Source organism: Bos indicus x Bos taurus, chromosome 11 (genome assembly GCF_003369695.1).
Source record: "Bos indicus x Bos taurus breed Angus x Brahman F1 hybrid chromosome 11, Bos_hybrid_MaternalHap_v2.0, whole genome shotgun sequence".
NCBI classification, from domain to species: domain Eukaryota; kingdom Metazoa; phylum Chordata; class Mammalia; order Artiodactyla; family Bovidae; genus Bos; species Bos indicus x Bos taurus.
The window spans coordinates 86,079,605-86,103,938 of record NC_040086.1 but is presented as its reverse complement, the minus strand read 5'-3'; the positions used below and the strand labels follow the sequence as shown (position 1 = coordinate 86,103,938).

The window sequence follows — 24,334 nt, the reverse complement described above, 5'->3', positions numbered from 1 at the left end:
CCTGTGTCCATGTTTTTTATATCATAATAAAGAAAAATACACATTCATTACATATTTATTCATGTTTTTTATTTATATAAATATATAAATAAGTAAGTAAATATAAGGAAGATTTTGTGCTTCAATGGAAAGTTATGTATAATCAAGAGTAGGGGGTCCACAAACTTTTTCTTAAAGATTTCGGGGCTTGCAGACCACGGGGTCTTTCTATCATAATTACTCAACTTTACCTCTTTGGTCAGAAAACTGCTGTAGACAACACATAATAAATGAATGGCTGCACTGTTCCAAGGCAGTAGGCATTTAGTTAGGTGTTTAGTTTGCCAAACTCCTGGTCTAAGAGCATGCCTTTCAAGATTACCTGATTCTGATTCCATGGGATACATTTTACAACTGTGTGAACTGTAAGTAACTGACAGCAATGCAAGATGAATTGCTAACAGTCATGCGAAAGAATTCTGTCATGGACAGATAACCCTCCATACCTTCGGAAAAGCCAATCTATTCATCTGTACATTCCCAACTCAGCATCACCTTATTCCACGTAAATCTGTGCTATTTTAGACTTCACCTTTGATGACACATGCCTGGTTCCTTTAATAAGTTAAATGAAATTTTTAACACGTTTTTTTGAGATCTATGTGAAAGTCATGACTTTCCTTTTTTCTGAAAATTATTCTTCAACAGTTTTTGCCATCTCAACATAAGACACACAATGGACTCACCTGAAAGTGTCAGAAAGACTTTAGCACCAAGAAGAACAGCCCAAGCACAGCTTGTTCCCTTGGCACCAGATGAATCCAAAGGAGAGCTGCATGGACTCTCTGTTTCTAACTTTAATTTTCTTCTCTACTAATTCTGTGTTTGGGATTAGTTTACGACCTGTAAGTTATTCCCTGATGCTGGCAGCGATGACGAGGGATTTGGTCTTTTGCTCTAACCACTTGTCGATCTCTGTAAACGGATAAACGTTTTCAGAGACCTGTTCTCTGATGGTTAGAGAAAACGGAGTTTCCTGTGTTTTAAACTTTTCCATTTTGTAGGGCATTCTAAGTTAATGATAGGAGCTAAGATGTTATTGAGCAAAATGAAAAGCCCTTGGGGGCTGTCAAGGAGAAGACTGGTAGACTCTGACTGGCTGCTTTTATATTTTATCATCACTATTCTTGGCCACGTTAGGCTGCATACGGAATTCACTGACCAGGTGAGGAACCCCCTGCAGTGGAAGCATGGAGTCTTCACCACTAAACCACCAGGGAAGTCCTATTTTTATATTTTAAATTAACCTGGCTGTTGTATGAAAAACAGAATGCAAGAGAGACAAAGGGAAAGAGGAAGGACCCGGTAAGAGGCCATTAAGGTAACCCAGATGTGTGGCAGAAGCAGAAGTACTGAAAAATGGCTGGATTTGAACCAATACTGGAAAAAGAGTTGATGTGAGGTTTAGATGGACTGGACAAGGACACACGAAGAGGACAGGCGAGGAAACACAGCTGTGCCTGTGCTCTGGGCCGAGGAACTGAGTAAGCAACGAAGTGAGAAGAGGGGAGGGTGGGGAGCTGGGACCAGGAATTCTGCTGTGGACACATAACTAGAGGGCACCAATGAGACGTCTAGTGGAAAGGTCTCCACCTCCATGGCCCAGCAGACTGGTGGGTATGTGACTCTGCAGCTCCGAGGGGAAGGAAAGGCTGGAGACAGAAGTTTGGAAGTCCGTAGCACACAGGTGTCCCTATGGAGCCTGGGGGACAGGTGAGCTCCCTGAGGGGAAAACAAAGAGACAAGAACTAAGCCCCAGCACCAAAGGGAGAGCGCCGAGGCTCAATCACTGGGCCCGAGGGCAGGAAAAGCCACGAAAGCAGACTGACTGGAAGGGCTACCTGGGCGACAGGACGACAACCAGGAGAATGTGGCCTCCAGAAGCCAGCATGGCCTGGCCGAGAGGGCTAAACGCCGCCTAAGTGATCTGCAGATGAGATCTACTTTATGGGAGAAAGCACGTCTGCCTGCACAATGGACTCTGCACGAAAAGCAGAACCTTCTGTCGGCCAAAGTTCTCTCTGCCGCCTGCCTCGTTTCCAGAGACTGTGGGAGAGAGACCAGTCTTTCACCATCTTGCCCCCAGAAGTGTGCTGCAATCATAAGACAAAATAAAAGACCAAGTCCCTAGCCCCAAACTTTAAAACGAGGAAGAGAGTATCTATATAAAAAGGAGACACTAAATACTCTGTAAGGTACTGTCAAATCTAATGCTAAACTAAAATAATGTATTTGCCAAACGGACAGCTCATAAAAATGTTACCATCTTAAGAGGTGAAGGTAAGGAGTAACTGCAAGGAAGCACTATGTAACTATGTCCTTCAGCCTTCTGGAAAATCATGCCAAAACATCCCAAGCAGTAATGCCTTCCCTGGTGGCTCAGTGGGTGAAGAATCCTCCTGCAACGCAGGAGACACAGGAGATGCGGGTTCAATCCCTGGGTCAGGAAGATCCATCCCCTGGAGAAAGAAATGGTGATCCACTCCAGTTTTCCGGCCTGGAGAATCCCCATGACAGAGGAGTCTGGCGGGCTATACAGTCCATGGGGTCACACAGAGTTGGACACAACTGAGTGACCGAGCACTCCCATCCCAAGCAGCAATGACGTGTGCTTGTGTGTTACAACTAAGTGAAACAAGTGTCCTTGAGATTTTATGCTTCTTAATACACAATCATCTCTCTTTTCAAAGAGTTCTGTACATTTCATGCATTATGCTGAGTAAGTTCCAGTGTTATTTCTTAAAAAAAACCAGGAGCGCTGGTGTGAGTAAGTATAACTCTGTGTTCAACTCTGCCCTACATGCAGGTACTCTGGTTCCAGGAGTACTTTCCAAATTTAAAAAACTTATGTGTTTAAAAAAAAAATCATACATCCTCAATCAATTGACTTTTAGTCTTCTAATTCAAATAGCTTCCTAATAAACAAGTAATTATTCTTTTTCTCAAGTTTATGCATTCGTGTGTGTGTGTACACGCACTAAGTTGCTTCAGTCAGGTCCAACTCTTTTTGACCCCGTGGACTGTAGCCCTCCAGGCATTTCTGTCCACGGGATTCTCCAGGCAAGAATACTGGAGTGGGTTGCCATGCCTTCCTCCAAGGGATCTCCCAGACCCAGGGATAAAACCTGTGTCTCTTACATCTCCTACATTGACTGGCAGGTGAGTCCTTTATCACTAGCGCCACCTGGGAAGCCCTTACGCATCCATACACATTATCAAGCATGCCAGGCATCACGTGTCCGTCATGTGTGGTCTCGGAGCTCACTGACCCATGGGGCCTTGGAGCCCAGAAGCATTTCCAACAGGAACAGTACTCGGCACCCTGGCAGGTTTGGGCTGGGTGCCACAGGACTTGGATTCCCTCTGGAGCCCATGCAGTTGCCAAAGGTGTTAATTAGGAAGAACCTACGATTAAATTATATATCAGAGGAACCCAAACTTGAAAAACTGTTTCTGGCATTAGTCCTGAAAGCTTCAGCTGAATTAGGCCCTGGAATTTAAAAAGCAAACAAACAAAAGAACAGATCCTGGTCTCTCAGAGACAGAAAAAGAGAACACTGAGAAAATGGGGAAAGAGCTGGAGAAAACCCATTTGGTCATAAAAGACTAGCTAGCTATTGGGATAAGTAAGTGGCAGAGACCATATAAATCAGGAAGTGCATTTACTCTAAAAAGATTTCAAGTACTCAAGAAAGATGGTATAGAGTACACAGGCAAAAATTAACAAGCTGAAAGAACATTAAGCTGTCTTCATTTTCAGCACAGCCTCAAAGCGGGGGTGGGGGAAAAAGGGTTTTCGTAACTGGTTTATAAGACGTTAATACAAATCGTTGTCCAAACTGCCTATATTTGGCATGAATTGCATATTCAACACACACTTCTCTGGTTCTATAGGCCTCAAATAAATCTCTGTGAAAAATGTCAGCCTGGTGAGTTTGATAAAAATCTTAGCAAAGACGGCAGGCTTTCAGACCCCTGGGCTCTTTTGCTCTGAAGGAGTGTCACGGAGAACAGGTTCCAAGTAAAGACAAGTGGCACCATAAATCCTCACGGTGTACGAGGCAGCAGGGCAGAAAGATAGGTTAGGGAGGAACACTTAGGTACAAGCTGCCACACAATGCTCAGCTGAGCAAGAACAACTCTGCACTGACCGTCCCCATAAGCTCAGCCACTTGGGAGCAGTCTCTGGGTGGCTTTTTGACTTTGCTTGGTTACATCTGAGCTACAGAGTTGAAACTAAGAAGATCTTCTAAGATAAGCTAACGCTGATCAAAAAAGCTGCTTCTCACCACCTGGCCAGCAACGGGTCCCCTCTTGTGTGAAGCTCCCAGTGCTTGGAACAAAAAAAAACCCAGCCTGAGAAATGGATCCAGACAAACAGAAGTGAGCGGGGGTCTCCTCCAGTTCTATCATCCCCTTTCTCCTCCTGGTTCAAGCAGTCACCTCCGTGCCCACACATTCACCAGGGAGAAAGCGGCTGTCGCGTGTGGTCCTTTCCTCTCCCTTCCCCCCACGTCCAGGCAACGGCCAAGCCTATCTTACAACTGTTGTCAATTGTCCCAGTTCTCTCCACTGCCACCATCTTTGCACAAGCTGGTGAAATGGCCTTCCTGCAAAAACAGAACCGCCCCACCCCGCTCCACACAGAGGGATGCCCAGCCGGAGGCTCCTCATCAGCTGAGCAGACTCCCGATCCGGCCTCCACGCCCTGCTCAGTGCTCGTTTGCCCTCCCACTGGTGGATTCTACACACTTCTTACACGAAGAAGGGCTCTTCGACACGAGACATCAAGAACTTGTAGGCAGATGCTGAAGATCAAACCGCAGAACACCCTCCTGAGAGGAAGACAGAGTGAGACCTCTCCCAGGAGAAGTTCAGAGGGGGGCAAGCTGATTTAGTCGGCCTCTCCTGACATGCCCAGATGGGCTGATGCTGTGAGAAAACTCAGTGCTGGACTGAGGGAAGGCTCTTCTTGTGACAGACACAAGTCTTTATCGGTGGATGCCTCTGGACACGCTGCCTGGCTATTCAAGGAGGATAACCCCCTGGAATCACTGCCTGCCAGATCAGACTTCTCTGAGACTACCCTAGAACCTCCCAAGCCCCAGTTTCTAAAGGGGAGGTCTGGCAAAGGTAACACAGGGACCATGTCTCTCCTGCAGATCACCACAGCCTGTTCTTGCTGCTTCTGGGTTAGATCTGATCTAATCCCCTCTCCTGGTGGCAGCCAGAAGTTAATAATCCTTCAGAAATGCAGGTCTCATCCTATCACTCTTGCAGCTGCACCACCACACCCAGCCCACAGGATCATCGTACCCTGGCTGCAGAGCACCCCTTCAGCCTGAGCTACCCCGTCCCTCAAGGGCAAATGCCCAGCCATGTGTGTTACCTTCTTCTGGATCTTGGCAGACAATGTTCCCTTTACTTCCAAGACCCTTCTCCCATTCTGCACCCCACCCCCTTCATCTAGAACACAGAACCAGCCTTCCAGTCGTTCCTCGGAAATCAATTCCTCTGGAAGGTTTCTGCCAAGTATCTGCCATACTTCCCACTAGTTTCCAGTTCCAGGCTCCTTATTTCAGTTAAGAGTGTTCATCACGCTGACCAGAAACTGTCTACTTTCTTGTTTTACTTCCTAATAATGACCTCTGCAAGGAAAGGGGTGGTACCCTATCCACTGTTACACTGTCAACCCACAGCACTGGGCCTGACACAGCTGATACAGTCAATAACCAGTTACCGATTGAATGAAGACAAAGACACACAAACTAACAGGAAGACAGAAGCAGTATCTCTGAGAGGCTGGGGAGAAAAGGAACAAATGACAATTTAGGAAAATGGAAAAGCTGCTGTTTGAATGACCTTCTTCACCATCAACCAAAAGAAACACCCCAAAGTGCTTTCAACAACATAGCAGGTTCCTGAAGCCATAGAAAGGCAACATTAACAGAGTATCTTTTTTTGGGGCGCGGAGAGGGGCGAAACATACCCATGGTTGAACTATTTCAAAAGAACCATCATAAATATGAAGAATCTTCATAACTGGAGGCTAACGTTGATCACAGAGCGTTTACTTCCCCAAATATCTGATCTTCCACACTCCCCATGCTCTTCTCCGCAAATCTCAGAAAAGGAGATGTGTGGTGACCAGAATCTAAGGCCAACTTTGCAGTACAGGCTTTTCTGTTTAGGTATAGGTAGGGAAGTGTCTGGCATATGTAATGGAAGAATGCTTTAAGGAAGGAGAAAAAAAAAAGGGACAAGATAATAAACTGCATGCCATCACGGATCATGGCAATCTAAGATGGTTTCTTATACACAGAACCCATTTTTAAAAGACAATGCGATGACCGAAAGAGTCCTAGACTTTTATTTTAGAGGATTAGGTCTCTTGATCACTAATAGCCGGAAGTTTCTGAAACATTCTGAAACAAAAAACAAATGTAAATCTGAAGAATAAAGATGAATTTCTACTGACGACTTTTAATGGGATGTTAAGTAGTTTCCCATAAAAGAATGGTTAAACATTCATTACTTTATTGGCTCCAGGAAGTACAGTGATTTGACAAGTGAGCCACTGTGTCTAATTTACACAGCCACATGCAGGCCCAAAGTCCCTCGACACAGCCAGCTTAAAACTACAGTGTCTTTCCTTGTTCTATTTTTACCGTAACTCCTTTTTGTATCACTTACCGGAATGTAATAGATGCCCATCTTGGGGGCTTCATTGGCGGTAAGAAGCATTCCTAAAAATAAACACAATGAAAAAGGTAAACATAAGGGAAAATAAAAATACTCTTCCTACTTGCTTTATATTTTGAAATGAGTGAAATGCTCAGAACACGATGAACAGCAGAAGAGTAAGACCAGCAGCCAGGCACCCTCGGAGTCAGGCTGTGGGCTATGGTCCCTGACCCTCCTGGATGGGGCATCTGAAGTATCAGAAAGACCAGCTTCCCCATCTGCAAAACACTCAGGCTGTATCAGCTAAGTGATTGAGTGGTTCCCACAGAGAAGGGCCACCATTTTTAAGAGTTAAGTTTTAAGCTTCAGATACACCAATAAAAGGTAGATTCGATGCACTATTATGTATTATGAAAGTTAAGAAAGGTATCTTTCTGTTAATCAGGAATCAAAGAACCAAAGTAAAGCATTTCCCACAAAATGTCAGAGCAAAGTAGTTCCTCATGTTTGAATTAAACTTTACACCTTAATAGAAAACAAAATGGCTTAAGAGGAATGCTACATGTAGCTACACTAGAAAAGACCCAGATAGAATCTGACAGCCTTTACCAAAATGATTCACCCAGAGAGTGGCTGATAATTTAGTCCAGGGATCAGTGCTCTCAGAAAGTGAGAATGGAGTGAGGGACAGCCTGTGGCATCCAGTGATGGCTCCCCTCAAACCCCAGGAACAACAGTAATGAATCCACTGCACTTCAGCACAGAACTGGGGCGCTCAGCCAGCTCAGCCCTGGGCTCAGGTCTCTGCCACACAGCCAATCCGCTGCCCCACCCCACCCTGCAGGGGCTCTCATGGCAGCTCTGACCCTCTCTGCCCTGTTCCAGAACGATGAACCGAAGCAAAACTAAAGTCAGTCCTTTGTAATTTACAAAACACTTCTGTGTACTTTATCTTGGTGAAGACGTGACAACTCTCTGACATAAGGACTATCGTACTTATTTACAGATCAAAAAATAAAGCTCATATGTACTGAGTTACAAGTGCTGAGCAGAACATTCAGAACATTACAAGCTACAGAACTTAAGAGCAAAATTTCAGACAAGAGCTCATTTTTTTAAATACCTTTACATATCAACTTACATTACCTTCATTTAAAAAATCTATTTGTAAAATACAACAGAAAAATCCACAGAAAGCACACATTTGGATTACCAGACCCTCGACCCAGGGATCAAACCCAGGTCTCCTGCAAGGCAGGCAGCTTCTTTACTGTCTGAGATGCCACGGAAGCTCACAATCCTAATTAAGTACACCAAACGCTAAGGATGGTGATGTAATTCTGTGATTTAAAAAGTACTTTTGTGCTGCTCTTCGGTTAGCACAAAAGCTTGCCAAAGCGATGCTCTTTAATGCTGTTAACAGAAATATGATGCTGAGGTAGAGGAGGCTCACTGATAGAGAGCAGGAGCTCAACGTTCTGCCGGCAAAGCCATGTTACACACATCAAGTCCAAAGGGGGAGTGAGTCCTGAGCTGCAACCAACCTTCCCTAGAACACACACACACACACCCTTCACCAGAACACACACACACACACACACACACACACAACCTTCACAACACACAAACTTCACCACAACACACACCCTTCACCACAACACACACACATAGCCGAGGAAGCAAGAGACACACACGCGCATACAACCTTCACTACAACATATACACACAGCCGAGGAAGCAACACACACATACACACACACACAACCTTCACCACAACACAAACACACAGCCGAGGAAGCCACACACACACACACACTCACTCACTCACTCGAGGAAGCAAGAAATGTACGTCTAAATGAAAGTCAAGTAAAAATCAGACACTTTCTCATAGCTTGTAGCCTCCACAAACTCTTTCATGTGGGAACTTTTTCTGGCCTTGGAGACAACTGCTCACTGAAGTTCACACAGGAAGAAACCACCTCTAGTGACCTGCGCTTCCCAAGTCTAACAGCCCCATCAGAACTTCTCCAGGACCTTTAGACAGGGTTAAAGAAGAAGGTCTGGAAATTGAAGAGACATCTTACAATCAGAAAGAAGGCTCCCAACAAAGACATCCCCTAAGCCCAGCCTCCCTGGCTCAACCCTGAACACTCAACAGCAAACGCTTTACAGGGAAACACAGTACACCCACCAAACAGACCACAGGAAAGGCTCGGCGCTGATCACACAGGAGAATCCAGGCCGGATGCGGCAGACTGTCTCCTACAATGAGCAGGACCTCACCTGACCAAACACGGCCAACAACACAAGCTGACCTACCGAGAAACCAAAGTCGGGACAGTTAGGACCAAAACAAATTATAAAGGAGAAAGCAACCTCACACAGCCCAGGAACACGAGGAGTTTCTAACAAGAGGGAAGCAGGAAAGTCAACCCAGGTATGGAGTTAGTTCAGCAGAAATTAAGACAATCACAGGTGAAAGGCGAGAAGAGGGTGAAGTACTGAGCCAGGCACTCTACCTCCACAGGTGAGAAGGTAGCTCAGGAAAGCAAGACCGTTTGCTCAAGGTCACCACCGAGCCAGCTGATACTGGACTGATTCCAAAGCCCGTGGAACATGGGACTCTAAAACTCCAACGACAACTAAGATAAAGTGAAAAGACTTCTTGCACGATCAAATAAATCATTAAAACACACAGATATAAACACCATATAGTAACATGACAAACGTATTTAATAACAATGTCAAACTGAAAAGCAAAAGACAATTACACATGGTGACAATTTAAAACACACGAACAAGTGATTTATAAGACAAGAATTTCTGGGAATTCCCCAGTGGTCCAGTGTTTAAGACTACACTCTTCCAAGGCAGGGAGTGCAGGTTCAATCCCTGGCTGGGAAACTAAGATGCCACAGGCCGCTCAGTGTGGCCCCCCAAAAAGAATTTCTCTAATGGAAGGAGTAATGACACTTGTGAAGAGATTGTGAGATTATGGCTTTTCCTTTAAATTTCCTTACAAGGGGGCGACAGAGGGTGAGATGGTTGGATGGCATCACCGACTCAGTGGACATGAGTTTGAGTAAACTCTCAGAGATAGTGAAGGATGGGGAAGCCTAGTGTGCTGCAGTCCACAGGGCCGCCAAGAGTCGGATACGACTGGGCAGCTGAACAACAGCACCAACAATAAAAATGGGAACCTTGGAAGAGAAGGCAGAGATCATCAGCACTGAAGAAGAGCCCACAGCTCCAGCGTGGACAGAGTGTAGGACACGACGTGCTCCTCAGAGACACGCAGAGAACAAATCTCATCTGTCCAGGCTTTGGGGGCGAAGGACTCAGGGAAGGTCACAGCTCTAAATCAGAAACATTGCTCAAGCCAGGACGAACTCAAAGCGTGCTTCCTGGGCCACTTTGAAAACTGCCGTCAAGCTTGCCGGTGAGTGTAGAAACTGAAGAATTTAGAAACATGTATAGCAACTCGACCTTGCGGCGAGTTCCAAACGTGTAACCCTTTTTCTACTAATTCACCTTACTTGACAAAAGTATCCACCTGCAATGGATTGGAAATTTAAAAACAAAACAAAAAACATAAAAGGCTTGTACTTCATCAGATACATCTGAGAATCACTGCCTGGAAACGGACGGCATCGGGTCATAGCTGGAGCGGCTCAGAGCAGACAAGCTGTGCGGAACTGCCCTGTGCTGGAAAGGACAGGACACGCCTTTTCGTGCGGTCAACTCCTACAGAAAGTGGGGAACCTGCTGTTTTACTACACATGGCGCCAAGGTTAGTGATGGGCCACATCTTATTTCTAGGCAGGCTACTGGGAGGTTGCTGAGAGAATAAAAGGCGACTTCAGGTCTGATGATACAGACCGCCTCCAGCAGGCCTAAAAGCAGTGAAAAACAGCCTGGATCACTGGTACAATTCTGAAGCCTGAGTAGCCTTTCTGAGTGGACATCTCCTTCTCCTTCTCCCAGTGGTTCTGGATTCCACAGGTCGGGCTGGGGCTCAGCAAGCACTGCGGACCGGGGTCGTGGGGCCGCGACCTCAGTTTCCCAACCTGCAGGGCAGCACCTGACATGGAGACTCAGCACGAGCAACTAGAAGCTGAGGCCACTAAGACAGAACCGTTTCTCAACGTTCTGAGCAGTCTGAGTATCAGAAACACACGACAGAACAGCAAGCAATCATGATTCGGCTTTAATTACTCCAAAACGAGTAAGTGAGAAGATAAAGAATGCTTACGCTCATAGTGATGAAGCAAAAAAACCTAACCAGCAATGTGAATGGGACAGGAGAGTAAAGCGAGGGAAAGACAGCAAAACCTGTGAACCAATCACGCTCGGTCCGAACCCCAAGACAGCCATGGAGAGACTTGCCTTTCTGGGCTCACCAGCTTGTGAAATAAATTATCTGGCTAGTGTTTGTGTTTGATTAAGCTCTTATAAGCTACCTGACAATAAAGGCACTCTTCTGACCAAAACACCATCTTAAAGGTTCTACCTGCCAGGAAAGCATCATGTATAACAGAAAGAACTGCTGGCCATCAAGGCAGAGCCGTTACGCTTCTCCTTGCTCGTTCTGGGATGACCAACAGGATGGGAAATGACATGGAGAACCCGTCAGCCCTGAGCACCACCCTTGTCCCAAATATTTAACCCACAGTGCACTGGGCTGTTAGATTTCACTTCTATTTTAGAACAACAACAAAAAATACAGGGGCCGGAAGAACAAGTAAAGGACACGAAGAAAAATACTCACAGGAATCCAGGATGCAGAACATCTTACGAGACTACAGCCCTGATGGCAGAAAACTCAAGTGCCATGGAGGAAGGGGAAGAAAGGATGGGAGAGAATTCCTGATTGAAAGAAGCGGAAAACACAACTACTAAATGTAATCCACAACCTTGGTGATAGACTAGTTTCAGATAAATGGGCTTAAAAAGGCATTTGGTGGACAAGCAGGGGAATGTGAAAAATTAAAGGTATTATTAGGAAAGGACTGCTTTCTTACGTGGGGTAACGGTATTTTTGGTACCAGAAGAAGGTTTCTACTCTGGTGAGATTGCAGTCACATTCCATGCCTGCAGTTGACTCTGAACACCTTGCACCTTATCAGTATTCTATACTATCAAAGCCCTCCATGTCTGGACTAGCCCTGCCCAACAGAAATACCATGCAAGCCACATAAGTGACTAAAAATCTTCTGGTAGACACATTAAAAAAAAATTTTTTTTAACAGGTAAATTTGAGTATATTTTTATCAACCAGTAAGTCTAAAATATTTTCACTTTAATATGTTATCAATATAAAAATTAAAGATCTACTTCACATTCTTTCCTGTTTTTTGGTACATGTGAAGTCTGGTGTGTATTTTATGTTTAGAGCACATATTTCAGATTAGTTACTCCGCAAGTTCTCCGTGGCCACAGGTGAGCACAAATCAGTCAGCACAGGTCAACAACTTTCGTCACCATCTGCACCCTTCAAACCCCCACTCCTTCAATCCAACTAACCTCTTGTTCTAACTTCAGCTTCACCCGATTTTACTCACCTTTGTATCTAGCCCCAACCCCATTTTAGACCACTCAGCATCTCAACCTATGACCCAGCACCTTCATTAATTTCTGAATTCATCACAATTTGACTCACCCCTATTATAAGAAAATTCTCCCAACGATCACAGATGAAAAGCTAATTACAAAGGTTCAGGGTGTCTCATCTTTCTCAGGAGAGTACCCGGTAACTTAAGAAAGAGCACAGGCTCCAAGATCAGGGGAGGCTTGCTCCAACGGAGCCTCTGCCACACAGCGGCCGGGTGACCAACCCTGGGCATGTATCTCAGTTTCCTCACCTCCAAAGATGTAAAAGAGAAGGAAAGGAGAGGGGAAGGGAAGGGAAGGGGGAAAGGAATGGTAAGGGAGTCACTAACTCTCCCGCGTTATGAGAGGATTAAGTGACAAGCACGACGACATCCAGACCCACAGCACAGGGCCTTCCTGCCCCTTCCTGCCTCCACTTCTGTGATGCTCTGCTCACTGAGCAATGCCCGGGCAATCACTTCTCTCTACTTCAATAGCTGCCGGTTCCTTCACTGTCACTCTGTCGGCCTCTCCGCTGGCTCTTCCCTCTCATCTCCCTTTCCATACTCAGGTCCTGCTGTCTTGCGGTCTCTCCACTTTCCCCATCGTAATTGCCTCCACTGCCACTTCTTCTGCAATGACCTCTATTTACATGTCTTAAAATTTTATGTCTGCAGACCTGCTTTCCTTGGGCCACGCTACCTACTGTGCCCTGGATGTGGCTCCCAGGATGAGGCTATAGGTCAGGGCGGGGCTCCACAACCACTTGGGAAGCAGGTGAAAAATAGCCCATTTCAGGGCTCTCCCCCAGATGCTCTGAGTCTGCACACCTGGTATGGGGCTGAGGAATTTGTACTTCTTAAAAAGCCCCCAGGTGATATTGGTGGGCAGGCAGGTTGGAGACCCTCTGCCAGACACCATCACTGCCTCACTGCCACCTCAGACTCAGATGCTCAAAGAAGACAACACCATCTTTCTCTCCGAGTCTGCCCTCTCTCCTGTGCAGCCGATCTCAGCTCTACGTATCTCTTCCTATTCATTTTAGCTCAAAACTGATCTACCTTCTGCCCAGTGGACAGAACCACCTTCTGTGAGCATGGTCTGCATCGGTCCTGACCACAGACAGCACCCAGGCACTCAGCGTGGTCACTCCAGGGCCCCCACCCCACGCACCACCTGCTTCCCACCCCACTCCTCCCACAGACCCCACACTCTGGCACACGGGGCTCCTCCTGCCCACCATGTCTCTCACCCAGCACCCACACTCGGAGCCAACGAGAACCTCCCCTCCGCCCTCCTCTCGCTGCTCTGCCTGGAGCCCCTCGCCCTCTGCCGTCACAGGGCCAGTGTGCACCTCCGGAGCAGAACTTCTCCTGTTTTGCCTGGTATCACACCATCAGAAATATCTGTGTGTGTCTGTCCTCAGGACACAACCCTGCGGGAGAGTGACAAGTGTTCTCATTTTCTCTCCTTCCCCAGAATTCTTCAGATTTGCTTGAAGGTGTTATTAAATCTCGAAATCTACCAGGTACTTTACAGAAGAGTCTGCAACGCAGAATATACTCGACATGTGGCTTCGCCAGCCTTGTGTATCATCAGGCAACTCCAGGCTCCTCCACATCCCTAACCTCAATCTACACAAAATTACTAATCCCATAAAAGAGCTAAAGTGCACACTAAAATAGCACCTCGCCTGCCACTGACCCACAGACTGCCACCAGCTTCTCCTAACAGCTAGGCTGGCTGAGGACTGAGTCACTGAGCATGTCACTTTCTGAAGCATCCACATCACTTCCTGTTCTTAATTTTTCAAGTAAATACAATACCTAAAAACTGTCTTAACTGAGCCAAACCCTGTCTTAAGAAATGAGTTTAAAACCCTGTAAAGCAAAGCCTAGATTCATCTCACAAAATGGCCTGCCGCTCCGTAGTGCATACCTGAGCTGGGGTAGAGGCAGACATCATTAAGGTCATGTTCTGGCTCCAAGGAAGTAAATATTTTTCCCTAAAAAAGAAAGCAAAAGTGAACTGTTAAAACAGTTAAAGGAAGACAACTTTTGGCAATGTATATACAGGAAGTAAGCTGGAGACATAACTCCATATATCCTGCTTATGTGAGAAAATAAAATCACCTAACAGAAATCACAGAATTAAGGTTAAAAAAAAAAATCTTAGAGAATTTCTTTTATCAATTTATCAAATCCTCTCATTTTATTTTTTATTTTTTATTTTTTTTCAAATCCTCTCATTTTAGAGAGGAAGAAACCGGGGCTCAGTAGGGAGAGCTGACTTTATTGGGAAAAGAAATATGAACTTTTAAAGATAATGTCTACACAATAGGCAAGGGTAAAGTTTAAAATAAAACTGTACGTCAACTTAAACATGTCCACAATCTGAAGACACATCCTAGTTAAACCTGCCCTCAAAGAAACAAAGAAGAGGTGGTCAATATGGTAAAATGAGGCTGGTATCTGCCATCCTGCGTTGCTAGGATTTGAGGAGGATCAAATAAGATAATGAATACAAGATAATTTAACAAAATGCTATAAATACATAAGGTGCTAGTTATTATACAGTGAAGGGTAAAATATTGTATTTTAAATGTAGGGAAAAATATGCCATATTTTAAAAAATTAACAGAAATTAAGTGAAAGAAAAAAGAAGATAATAGATGGGAGTGGGAAAGGATGATGAGAAAGATAAACAAGGAGAGTGAGTCAAGCAAAAGCAAGTAATCTGGGTGTTGGTCAAGAGGGCGTATTCAGTCATTACAACAACGCCAAGGTAAAACTTACTGTAGCAACTACAACATGACTTCAAGAACTGGTGTTGAAAATGTCTGCCAGCTTTTGCATTTATTAACCCATTATTAGAGGCTCCATGGTGGTGGGGGGGGGTATTAAAAAACTAATTTCGTGCTCCATGAAAAACAGCAGCAAGGTTCTAATTCAAGACAGTGAAGCTCACACAGTTACCTCCCTTTTGTCTCAAGTTTCCAATGAAACGAAAACGGAAAGAGAGGAGGAAAAAGGAAGGGGAAATCGGAATAACAATAGCACAGAACAAAAAAGAGAAATCGTGAAATCCACATTGGGGAAAACTATGCCCATTGGAGGGCTGGGAAGGGGGCATTCCGACTGGTTAGTCATCACCTTTAGGCAGAATGGGAGCCAGGCCATGGAAAACTTACTCTACCAGTGTGTTAGGAACTTTCAAACATGGAAAGTCTGCATTTGTAGAGGTAAAAAGAAATGTTGTTTTAAAGTACACTAGTTTGGATTGTCAGAAAAGAGTAGAGAAAAATCCAGGCCTAAGACACCATGAATCTTCAAGAAAGCCCTCAAAACCCTCCCAACTCAAAGCGAGATAGTCGGCTCCTGGGCAATGAAGTGTCAGGGGAATTCTTCCAAGGACTGATGAGAGCCAGAGGCCCTTCCTTTTCTCTGTAAGGAAGTCTCAGGAGGGCCCGAGAAGGTGATGGGGCTTGAGAGACAGGACACGCCCCAGGGATAACTCAGTCTCCACAAAGATCCAGAGGAAAACACAGAGGGAGCAGAGTAAGGTCAGTACTTTGAGAGCTGACAAGCTGTCCCAGCAGCCAGGGATTCCCATCACCAGCTGACCTGTGATGAGGCTGCTGGTGGCCCCTCTGCCCTGTGTAGGGGAGCCCCACAGGAAGGACTCACGCTTGCCCTCCAGCAACTAATGCTGAGGCTCTAGGCCCCTCACACTCTTTACCTCAAAAATGAATCTTTCTATTTACAGTAACACTTTAAAGATGCTAAGTCTGAAATCAATAAATGCAAAGACTCTTAAAAGCAATTGCTACTCGGAATAAATTTTGTCTCAGTAGATGAACTAACCTTTTACTACTCTCTCCAAACAGGAGAATCAACAACATAGGGTTTTGATACTTTTTAAACGACATTTAAAAGGGCACAGAATATCAAATATTCTTAAGAAAAAATTGCTTTTAAGAAAAACACTATATAAGAAATTGGGCTTCCCTGGTGGCTCAGATGGTGAAGAATCCGCCTGCAAAGCAGAAGACCTGGGTTTGACCCCTGGGTTGGGAAGATCCCCTGGAGAGGGTAACAGCTACCCACTCCCATATTCTTGCCTGGAGAATTCCAGGGACAGAGGAACCTGGTGGGCTAAAGTCCATGGGGTTGCAAAGAGTCGGACACAACTGAGCGACTTTCACTTTTCATGTAAGAAATTACTGTAAAGGTATCATATCTAAAATCTATTTGTTGACACAAGGAAAGGGTATGAAATTGAGATGTATAATAACACTGATATGGGAAGATTAGTGCGTGTGTGCTCAGCTGTGTCCCACTCTTGTGACCCCATGGACTATAGCCCACCAGGTTCCTCTGTCCATGGTATTTTCCAAGCAAGAATACTGGAGTGGGTTACCATTTCTATCTCCAGGGGATCTTCCCAACCCAGGAATTGAGCCTGCATCTCCTGTGTTAGCAGGCAGATTCTTTATCACTGAGCCACCAGGGAAGCCTGGAAATATTAGTAGTAGCTCATAAAAAGTTTCCTAAGGTTGTAAAAGAGCCCCAAAATCTAGGGGTTTTCTCATGGATCAAGTTTTTTTAAAATAATGATTTATATCTACCTAACTGAACATGTAAAAATGCATGCCAGTTCTAGCAAATGAGGAAAAGTTCTTAACAGGAAAAAAGGACCTTGAGGACCTGGAAATAACTAACTTCCAGGGAAGGGCCTGAATGGATACTTAGTATTTTTTTCTCAAGAACCCACATAACTCAAACAAGGCAACTGGAAAGAAAAGGAACATAAGGAAAATAGGCAAGTAAGTCATTTTAACAACAAAAAATACTTACTGAGTTCCTATTCCACATTTTGATAATTCGAGAGTCAGCGGACAAAATCAAATCTAAGGAATCCTGGAAGTGAACTGATTTAATGGGCAACCCATATTGGTGATCTTTAACTAGCAATGGCTTATCAGATCGAAGATCATACAATAAAACCTAAAAGAAAAAAAAAAGGTATTTGTTTAAATAAAATATTTCATCTTAAAAAGAAACTTTTAAAAATGAACATCCTCACTCACAGTACAAAGACTCTAAAGTAAGTATCAGCCAGCAAAAATACTCCAGAAAAATCTCTTCAATTACCCTTCCAGGGCATGGCTCTATGGATTCAACCCTAAGAGTAATTTTTAGGCACACTAAGATTGAGAACCACCTGGATATGTTAAGGAAGGAACCAAAAGGAAGAAGTGCACAAGAATTTGTGTCATTTATGAATTTAATAAATATAAACACTGAGGGCCCAGTATGTACCAGGCACTGTCCCAGTGGCTGAAAGAAACAAGAACAAGAATCATCATGAAGGCAGGGGTGGTAGATTAGAGTCAGACGCTGGTGGCAAGGCTATGACTTTGGGGGGTGGGTGGAGGGTAGTGTTCTCTTCTGAGCTCTATCCTGATAGGTGAGGGGCATGGGGAAGCTGGATCTCAGATCCAGGTGACAGATGACACAGACACTCTGCTGGAAGCAGGGCTCCCGCTTGTGCTGAGGTCTGGACAGACTTAAGTGTGTGGGCTCTGCCTGGAAGGAAAGGGGGAAAGATGAATTTAAATCTCTGAAGCTATTTCATTCATACTCCTCAGACTAGTCAGCATTCGCTGAGGCATGTCCCACTGACCACTCCCTGCACAGGATGTGGGAGACAGTGCTGGGTGGGAAAAAAAAAAGCTCCTTGGACAAATACCTTTTGGAAACACCAACTCAGCACATTTCTTGTCTACAGGGATTCTCAGAGCCTCCACTATATATTTCAATGCACTATAAACCTCAAAGATAGGAATCTGGAGAATCCCAAATTTTTGTTTTTCCATAGAACTCTGTTTCACACACTCGAGAAAACACTGTTCTAAACCAAAGTCAAGAGGACACCTGAGGCATAGCCCCACTGCAGCTTCTAGCTTGAGAATCTCTCAGACCCACCACTGGGGCCAGAAGCAGAGCTTCTCAAGGTCCTGACGGAACACGGCAATCTGAGTACCCTCTCCGCGCTGGCCAAAACAGTAATGCCTCAGTGTCTGGTCACACAGCGAACAGACGAGTGGGTGTTTCCCGTGATACATACACCTCTGAAACAGTAACTTAAAAGCGAAGTTTCCAACTGAAACATATTTACCTGCCCTGTGGATGTTCCAACGGCCATGGTCAAGGCACCATTAAATTTCAAAGCAGAGATCGTTGGCAAACTGTTTATTCTGAAAGGCAAAATATTTGTGTTCCATGCATATATGGTCAAATCTCCTTCCAAGGAACAAATTATTACTCTTCACTTCTAATGGAGAGGATCACATTTCTAGTTTCCTATTTAAAAGAACTGTATCCAAACTTTCCAAGTCAAAATGAAAACTAACCTTTATTTATAAATGTAACCTATCTGAAAAAATTTGCAGGTTATCTTCTTTTAAAACTGTAAGAAACATTCTTAAAGTAACAACAAGCAATAAAAGTTACTGAAAATATAAAACCAACTGAAAAGGACCAGTATGACAGTATCTTTCATTTTGATTAAGCCAGAATGAGGTATTTACAGAAATGTCCCTTTTTTGGCTTACGAGGAAACAGTTTTATATTCAAACATGGGTATACCCATTTTCACTTTTAAAGTCAACAATGTCAAGCTAAAAAAAAAAAAAGACTAGTCCCCAGATGAGAGCCTAGAATCTCTAAAAGTAACAGAACAATGGATGTTTACAGCTATTAATCTAGAATATACTTCTCACTCAGTAACCAAGAGTAACTCTGAGGTGGGAAGGGTCCTAGATGACGAGTCAGAAGCAGGCCATAGTCCTGATTTCAACAGTTGTTGTCTCCATGACCTTGGACCAGAACCTAGAGTCCAGGCGGCTGACTGCTGGCATCCTCAGGCCGCTTACGCCACCTAGAGCCTCAGCCTGCAACTACGCTGAAGCATCAGGTCCTCTCGTTAGCATCGACTTCCGTCACTGACTTTTCAAACTGAACTCCAGAATCATTTCTTGGTGAGGTGATACTGTTTTTCCTCATTTATTCAAACCTGTTTGTTTCTTAATAAAATGTTGTCCTTTTCTTCAGATAGTTACTTATCAAGATTAACCCTTAATATTTTACAATTTTTGTTATAAATGAGAACTGGTTTTCACTGTATCTTTCTACATGGACTTTGCTGATAAACATCAAAGCCATTGATTTTGTACATTTATTTTGTAACCAATTTACTTAAATCTCATACTAGCTTTTATAGTTTTTCAGTTCATTCTACTGGGTTTCTCAGGCACACAATCACATACATCACCTGTAAACAACAAAGCCTGTCCTCCCCTAGCCAATATTTAACTCATATTTCTTTGACTGTATTGGCTTCTCCTTCCAGAAGGTCACCTATGTCCAATAACAGAGGTGACAGCTTATAACACTTGTGTCGGAAAAAAATAAAGCTAAGCATAAAAAAGTAATAAATAAAATCACCCAAAACTAAATCGACAGGTAAAGCTACTTTCAACACTACAACATATCCAGATTTCTTCCCAGTATACATATAAGTTCACTGTTTTTCTTATGAAAATGTAATAACACTCAATAGGTAACTGTGTGGTTTCCCTGGATTCCACCACCAGATCCTACAGAATGGGAAATATAAATTCTTGCAGCGTATACGTTTTAACTCAGTTTCACAGTAACTAAATGAAAAAGGAATTCCACTAGCTTCCTCACTTAGCGAGCTTCCGCAGGAAAGGATTTTTCCATAAAACAATTACAAAACCACAACCTTGGAGAAATGTGTTTTAAGAGTGTCATCCTTCAGCAACTGCTTTTAATTTAGTATTGACACTGTTGTTGCTGTTCTTCTGTCGCTAAGTCATGATCCACTCTTTGCAACCCCATGGACTGCAGCATGCCAGGCTCCTCTGTCCTCCACCATCTCCCAGAGTTTGCTCAAACTCGTATCCATTGAGTCAGTGCTGCTATCTGACCATCCTGTGCTCTGTGACCCCCTTCTCCTTTGGCCTTCAATCTTTCCCAACATCTCAGCATTGATACATCTGTTTAAATCAGAAGTTGGTTGAGTATTTAAACTCACTTCCACTTACTCTGAATCAGCCGTGACGCTACTCAACGCACAGTCTAACACACCAACTCGGCCCCGGGTCCTCGGGTCCCAGCACTCTACTCGGCCCTAAACAAACAGAACAATCATTGTAAATTACTGTTGCTACTAGGAAATTTTTAGAAAATACTCCCCAAAAAGAAAATGAAAAGCCTTACTGGTTATCATGTGCAGATTAAGAACTTAACATTTTTAACTTTTTACTTGTACCTTTGCATCAACTGCATTTCTTTTATAATTTAAAAAAGGAAAAATAAAAAATGATGGTTAAGGGAAAAAAGGTCCAAAATGCAATGCATGATACCTGACTGGACCTTGATTTGGTTGGTGTGGTAGCAGGGAGAGGAGTTATGAAAGATATTTTGGTATAACGGGCAAAATTTAAATATAAATATTATTGTATCAATGATAAATATTTAATATATGTACCACAATAACTGTCACAGAAGAAATCAAAATCCAACATATAATATAAAAATTAATGTAAAAATGAATTTTAAAGTGGTCTGACTATGCATATCAAATATCAAATCCCCACAGGGTCACAAAGGGTTGAATATGACTGCATACACACACACACAGTAATCAAGGAACCCAAGGAATTTCAGGAACCCAGCCTTTGGCCTGGCTGGTCTGCGCCCCCTTCAACAAGTCTCATGACTGGTCTTAAAACAGCTGGTGAAAGAGAAGCCTGCTCTAATTCACAACTTCTCTTACACAGCATGTTTCCTGATGTCTAGCCTAGCTTGCTCTGTAAGGACTCTATTCAAATAAACAAATTTTTCAAGGAAATGATTTTAAAATTTCCCCTTTGTAATCTCAAGGAAAGTAATTAGCGAGATAATGCTTCACTGGCCTAACTTTGGCATACTAGTTTTTATAACACAGTCAACACAGTTTTATATATTTCCATTAAATCAACCTTAGGCGATCCATTTCAAATCTTCATCTTTTAACCTAAAAATAATTTGAGTAAAGAAATCTACATTTCATCCATATGAATTGGTTTAATAAACTACAATACATCTACACAATGGAATCTTATCCACCAGTTTTAAACATTTACCTTAGTTTTACAAGTAATTACAAGCACCAGTGTATAAACATGTTCATTATATAGCATTACATTAAAAAAAAATAGGCAAATGAAGAACCACATCATAATCTCAATTTTTTGAAAAACATTCAAAAACATATTAACACATACGAATACCTGCATATACAAAGAAAAACAAAAACGAAAAAAGAATATTGCAAGCCATTAAAGAGTCACCTGTGGTGTAGGACTTGATGACTGGAAGGTACAGAAGGGAATTTGTTAACAGTACATTTTTGACATATTTACCTTTTTTTTTTTACTGTATTTAACAATATTGTAATTTAAAAAAGCAAATCTAGAAAAACTCCTAAATATGAAAGACACTGAATCAAAGGTGTTAACATAGTTTAAAATGAAAACGTAAAAAAAAAAAAATAAAATGAAAATGTGCATAATTGAGTGCTACTCTACAGGACATCCAGATCACACTCCACGTCCCCTTAGTTTATAATGCTCTCATGTAGGTTCTTCCATGTGACCTTCACCAGCACAGCGCCTCCACACAGCTGGCAAGGTAAGTTTTACCATCTCCATTTCACTGATGAGAAAAATAAGCCTCAGGGAAAGGAATACAGTCATAAAACTAACAAGGAGCAGAGAGCTGCTGAAGAGCAAGAGTGGTTGCCACACGAGCTGGGGACTATCAACTTCACCCTCAGTGATGACGGCCCCCCACCCCCAAGGCCAAATGCAGCCCCAAGCGGCACAGTCTGCAGCAAGAGCACAGCTGTGTCTCCCAGGAACATGACCCACCATTCACATGAAAAGCAAACCAGGGGCTTGTCTCACCATCAGCACCCTGCTCTTAGGAACCAAGTAACCCTGTCTTTACATGAAACTCTGTTAGCAAATGCAGGGCAAATGTTTTTCAAAATGAAGTCAATGTATGCTTACCTCTATCGTTCCTGTGGCAAATAAGCCATGCACTGAATTTATGTCACAAACATTATTCTCCCTAAAACAGTAAAGTGATAAGGGAGAGAGTTTTAGCATCTGCTTTAGGGGGAGGGACACGCCCCTAAACTTCCTAAACAAACAGGAACCCACTGCCATGGAGAAGGCGGCAGCCAGCAGGTTCTCGATCATCTGCATATGAAAAGCACCGAGGCAGCACAAGGCCCAGTGCTGGGCACAAGAGCCCTGAAGTTTCAGACTGCGGGGTGACACTCTACCTGCCAGGGGGTGAGACACCGAAGGGCTCGCCCTGGATTGTCAGACCGCGGGGTGACACTCTACCTGCCAAGGGGTGAGACACGGAAGGGCGCGCTTCAAAACCACTATCCTACTGCCACAGGAACAAATTTCTCAATAATCTTCCCCCAAAGCAAAATAACACAGGCTATCAAACACCAATCTGGAGGCTTGACCAGCCTGTTGAGTCCACCGTGCTAGGCTTGAATTTTCTTTTCTCTGCAAAACGGTGTTCACCAACTTCATATGGTCATCATGAGGATTAAATGAAAAAACTATAAAATGCTCAGCACAGTGTCTAGCGTTTATAAGACACTCAATAAATATGTTGCTATTATAAACAGGAAATTCTGGAAGTAAAGAGCAGATAACTCTTTTATTATTCAAGGATGCACCATGGTGTTACAATTTAAGAAAATAAAATCGGTACTTCAAACCAATGTGAAAAAAAAAAAAAAGATAACGAGAGTTTACTGGTTTTTATCATTACCTGTTCATCCAACCTTTAAAAATCCCTTTCAAAGCAATAAGGAAATTCTAGCAAGCTCTTTATATACCTAGATGAGAAGTAATCCAGCTTCCACTCCATACTAGCTGTGTGACCTTAAACAAGCTACTTACCCTCTCTGAGTCTCAGCTGTACTATCTGTAAAATGGTGGTGATAATAGTACCTATACTGTAAAACTTTGCTGTAAGCTTCAAATGAGTGAATATATATAAAATCCTGAATATAGCCTGGCACATAGTAAGCGCATTCACTACTGTGTTGCTGTTGCTACTACTCAGCATTAATATTATGACAGATTCATTCCTAAAATATTTCTCTATGAATAAAACAAAAGTAAAGACTATAACACATGATAAAAAGAAAACATGAAAAAATAAATGTCCACTAGCAAAAACATAAAAAATAAAATTTAAAAAAATGGTACTCTTGAGTTAATTCAAAATTTCCCTACCAAAAAAAAAAAAAATTTCCCTACAAGAGAAAATATCAGAAAATTAAATCATGAATGAAAATTTAAAGAACACAGCAAAAAACAATACCTGAATTTCTGGGCTGAGTTAAAACCTTTTCGGGTAGATAAAAAAAAAAATTTTTTTTTTAAATTTTAAGACATCACTAGGTCTTTCAGCGATTTTTTTTGTGTGTAGGAGAAAATTTAATGTTACTCTTTTACCTAAGCTGCCCAGAGAGCTCTGATTAAATGCAACACAGGCTATGGGACAACAAATTGGGAGTCTGGCTCCACCTCCTGGCAGAAATAAATACAGCAGGATTCTTATAACAACACTCACGCAGCATCAGTCTGTAGAGGATTCAGGTACCGTCCTTGTTCCAAGTTTAATCTATAAACTTCAGAGCTGCCAAATAATAAAAGAGTTAAAAATCCAGTAAACTAAAGGAACTTTTCTTCAAGTAAGGATAAGTTTTTAGAAACATATATCTGTCATAAGGCATTGCTTCCCTTTGTAACACTGATACAAAAATGTACTCTAAACCTAAAAGATAATCACCTTATTTGTAAATTTGTTCATGCATAAGAGTGATTTCAACCATCTATGTGCCAAGGAAAAATTAT

At 43.1% G+C, this 24,334-nt stretch overlaps 1 protein-coding gene across 4 annotated transcripts in view; it reads right to left on the bottom strand.

Moving 5' to 3' along the window:
- NOL10 (nucleolar protein 10) overlaps window positions 1-24,334 on the bottom strand; it is a 90,018-nt gene that overhangs the window by 52,691 nt on the left and 12,993 nt on the right. For all 4 annotated transcript variants that reach the window (XM_027556086.1, XM_027556087.1, XM_027556088.1 and 1 more), the window contains 7 exons: window positions 24,051-24,116; window positions 22,454-22,514; window positions 20,444-20,529; window positions 18,493-18,571; window positions 17,169-17,318; window positions 14,251-14,317; window positions 6,733-6,785 (listed from right to left, as the gene is read on the bottom strand). In XM_027556086.1, coding sequence (XP_027411887.1) covers window positions 6,733-6,785; window positions 14,251-14,317; window positions 17,169-17,318; window positions 18,493-18,571; window positions 20,444-20,529; window positions 22,454-22,514; window positions 24,051-24,116 — 562 coding nt within the window. The remainder of the gene's footprint in view (window positions 1-6,732; window positions 6,786-14,250; window positions 14,318-17,168; window positions 17,319-18,492; window positions 18,572-20,443; window positions 20,530-22,453; window positions 22,515-24,050; window positions 24,117-24,334) is intronic.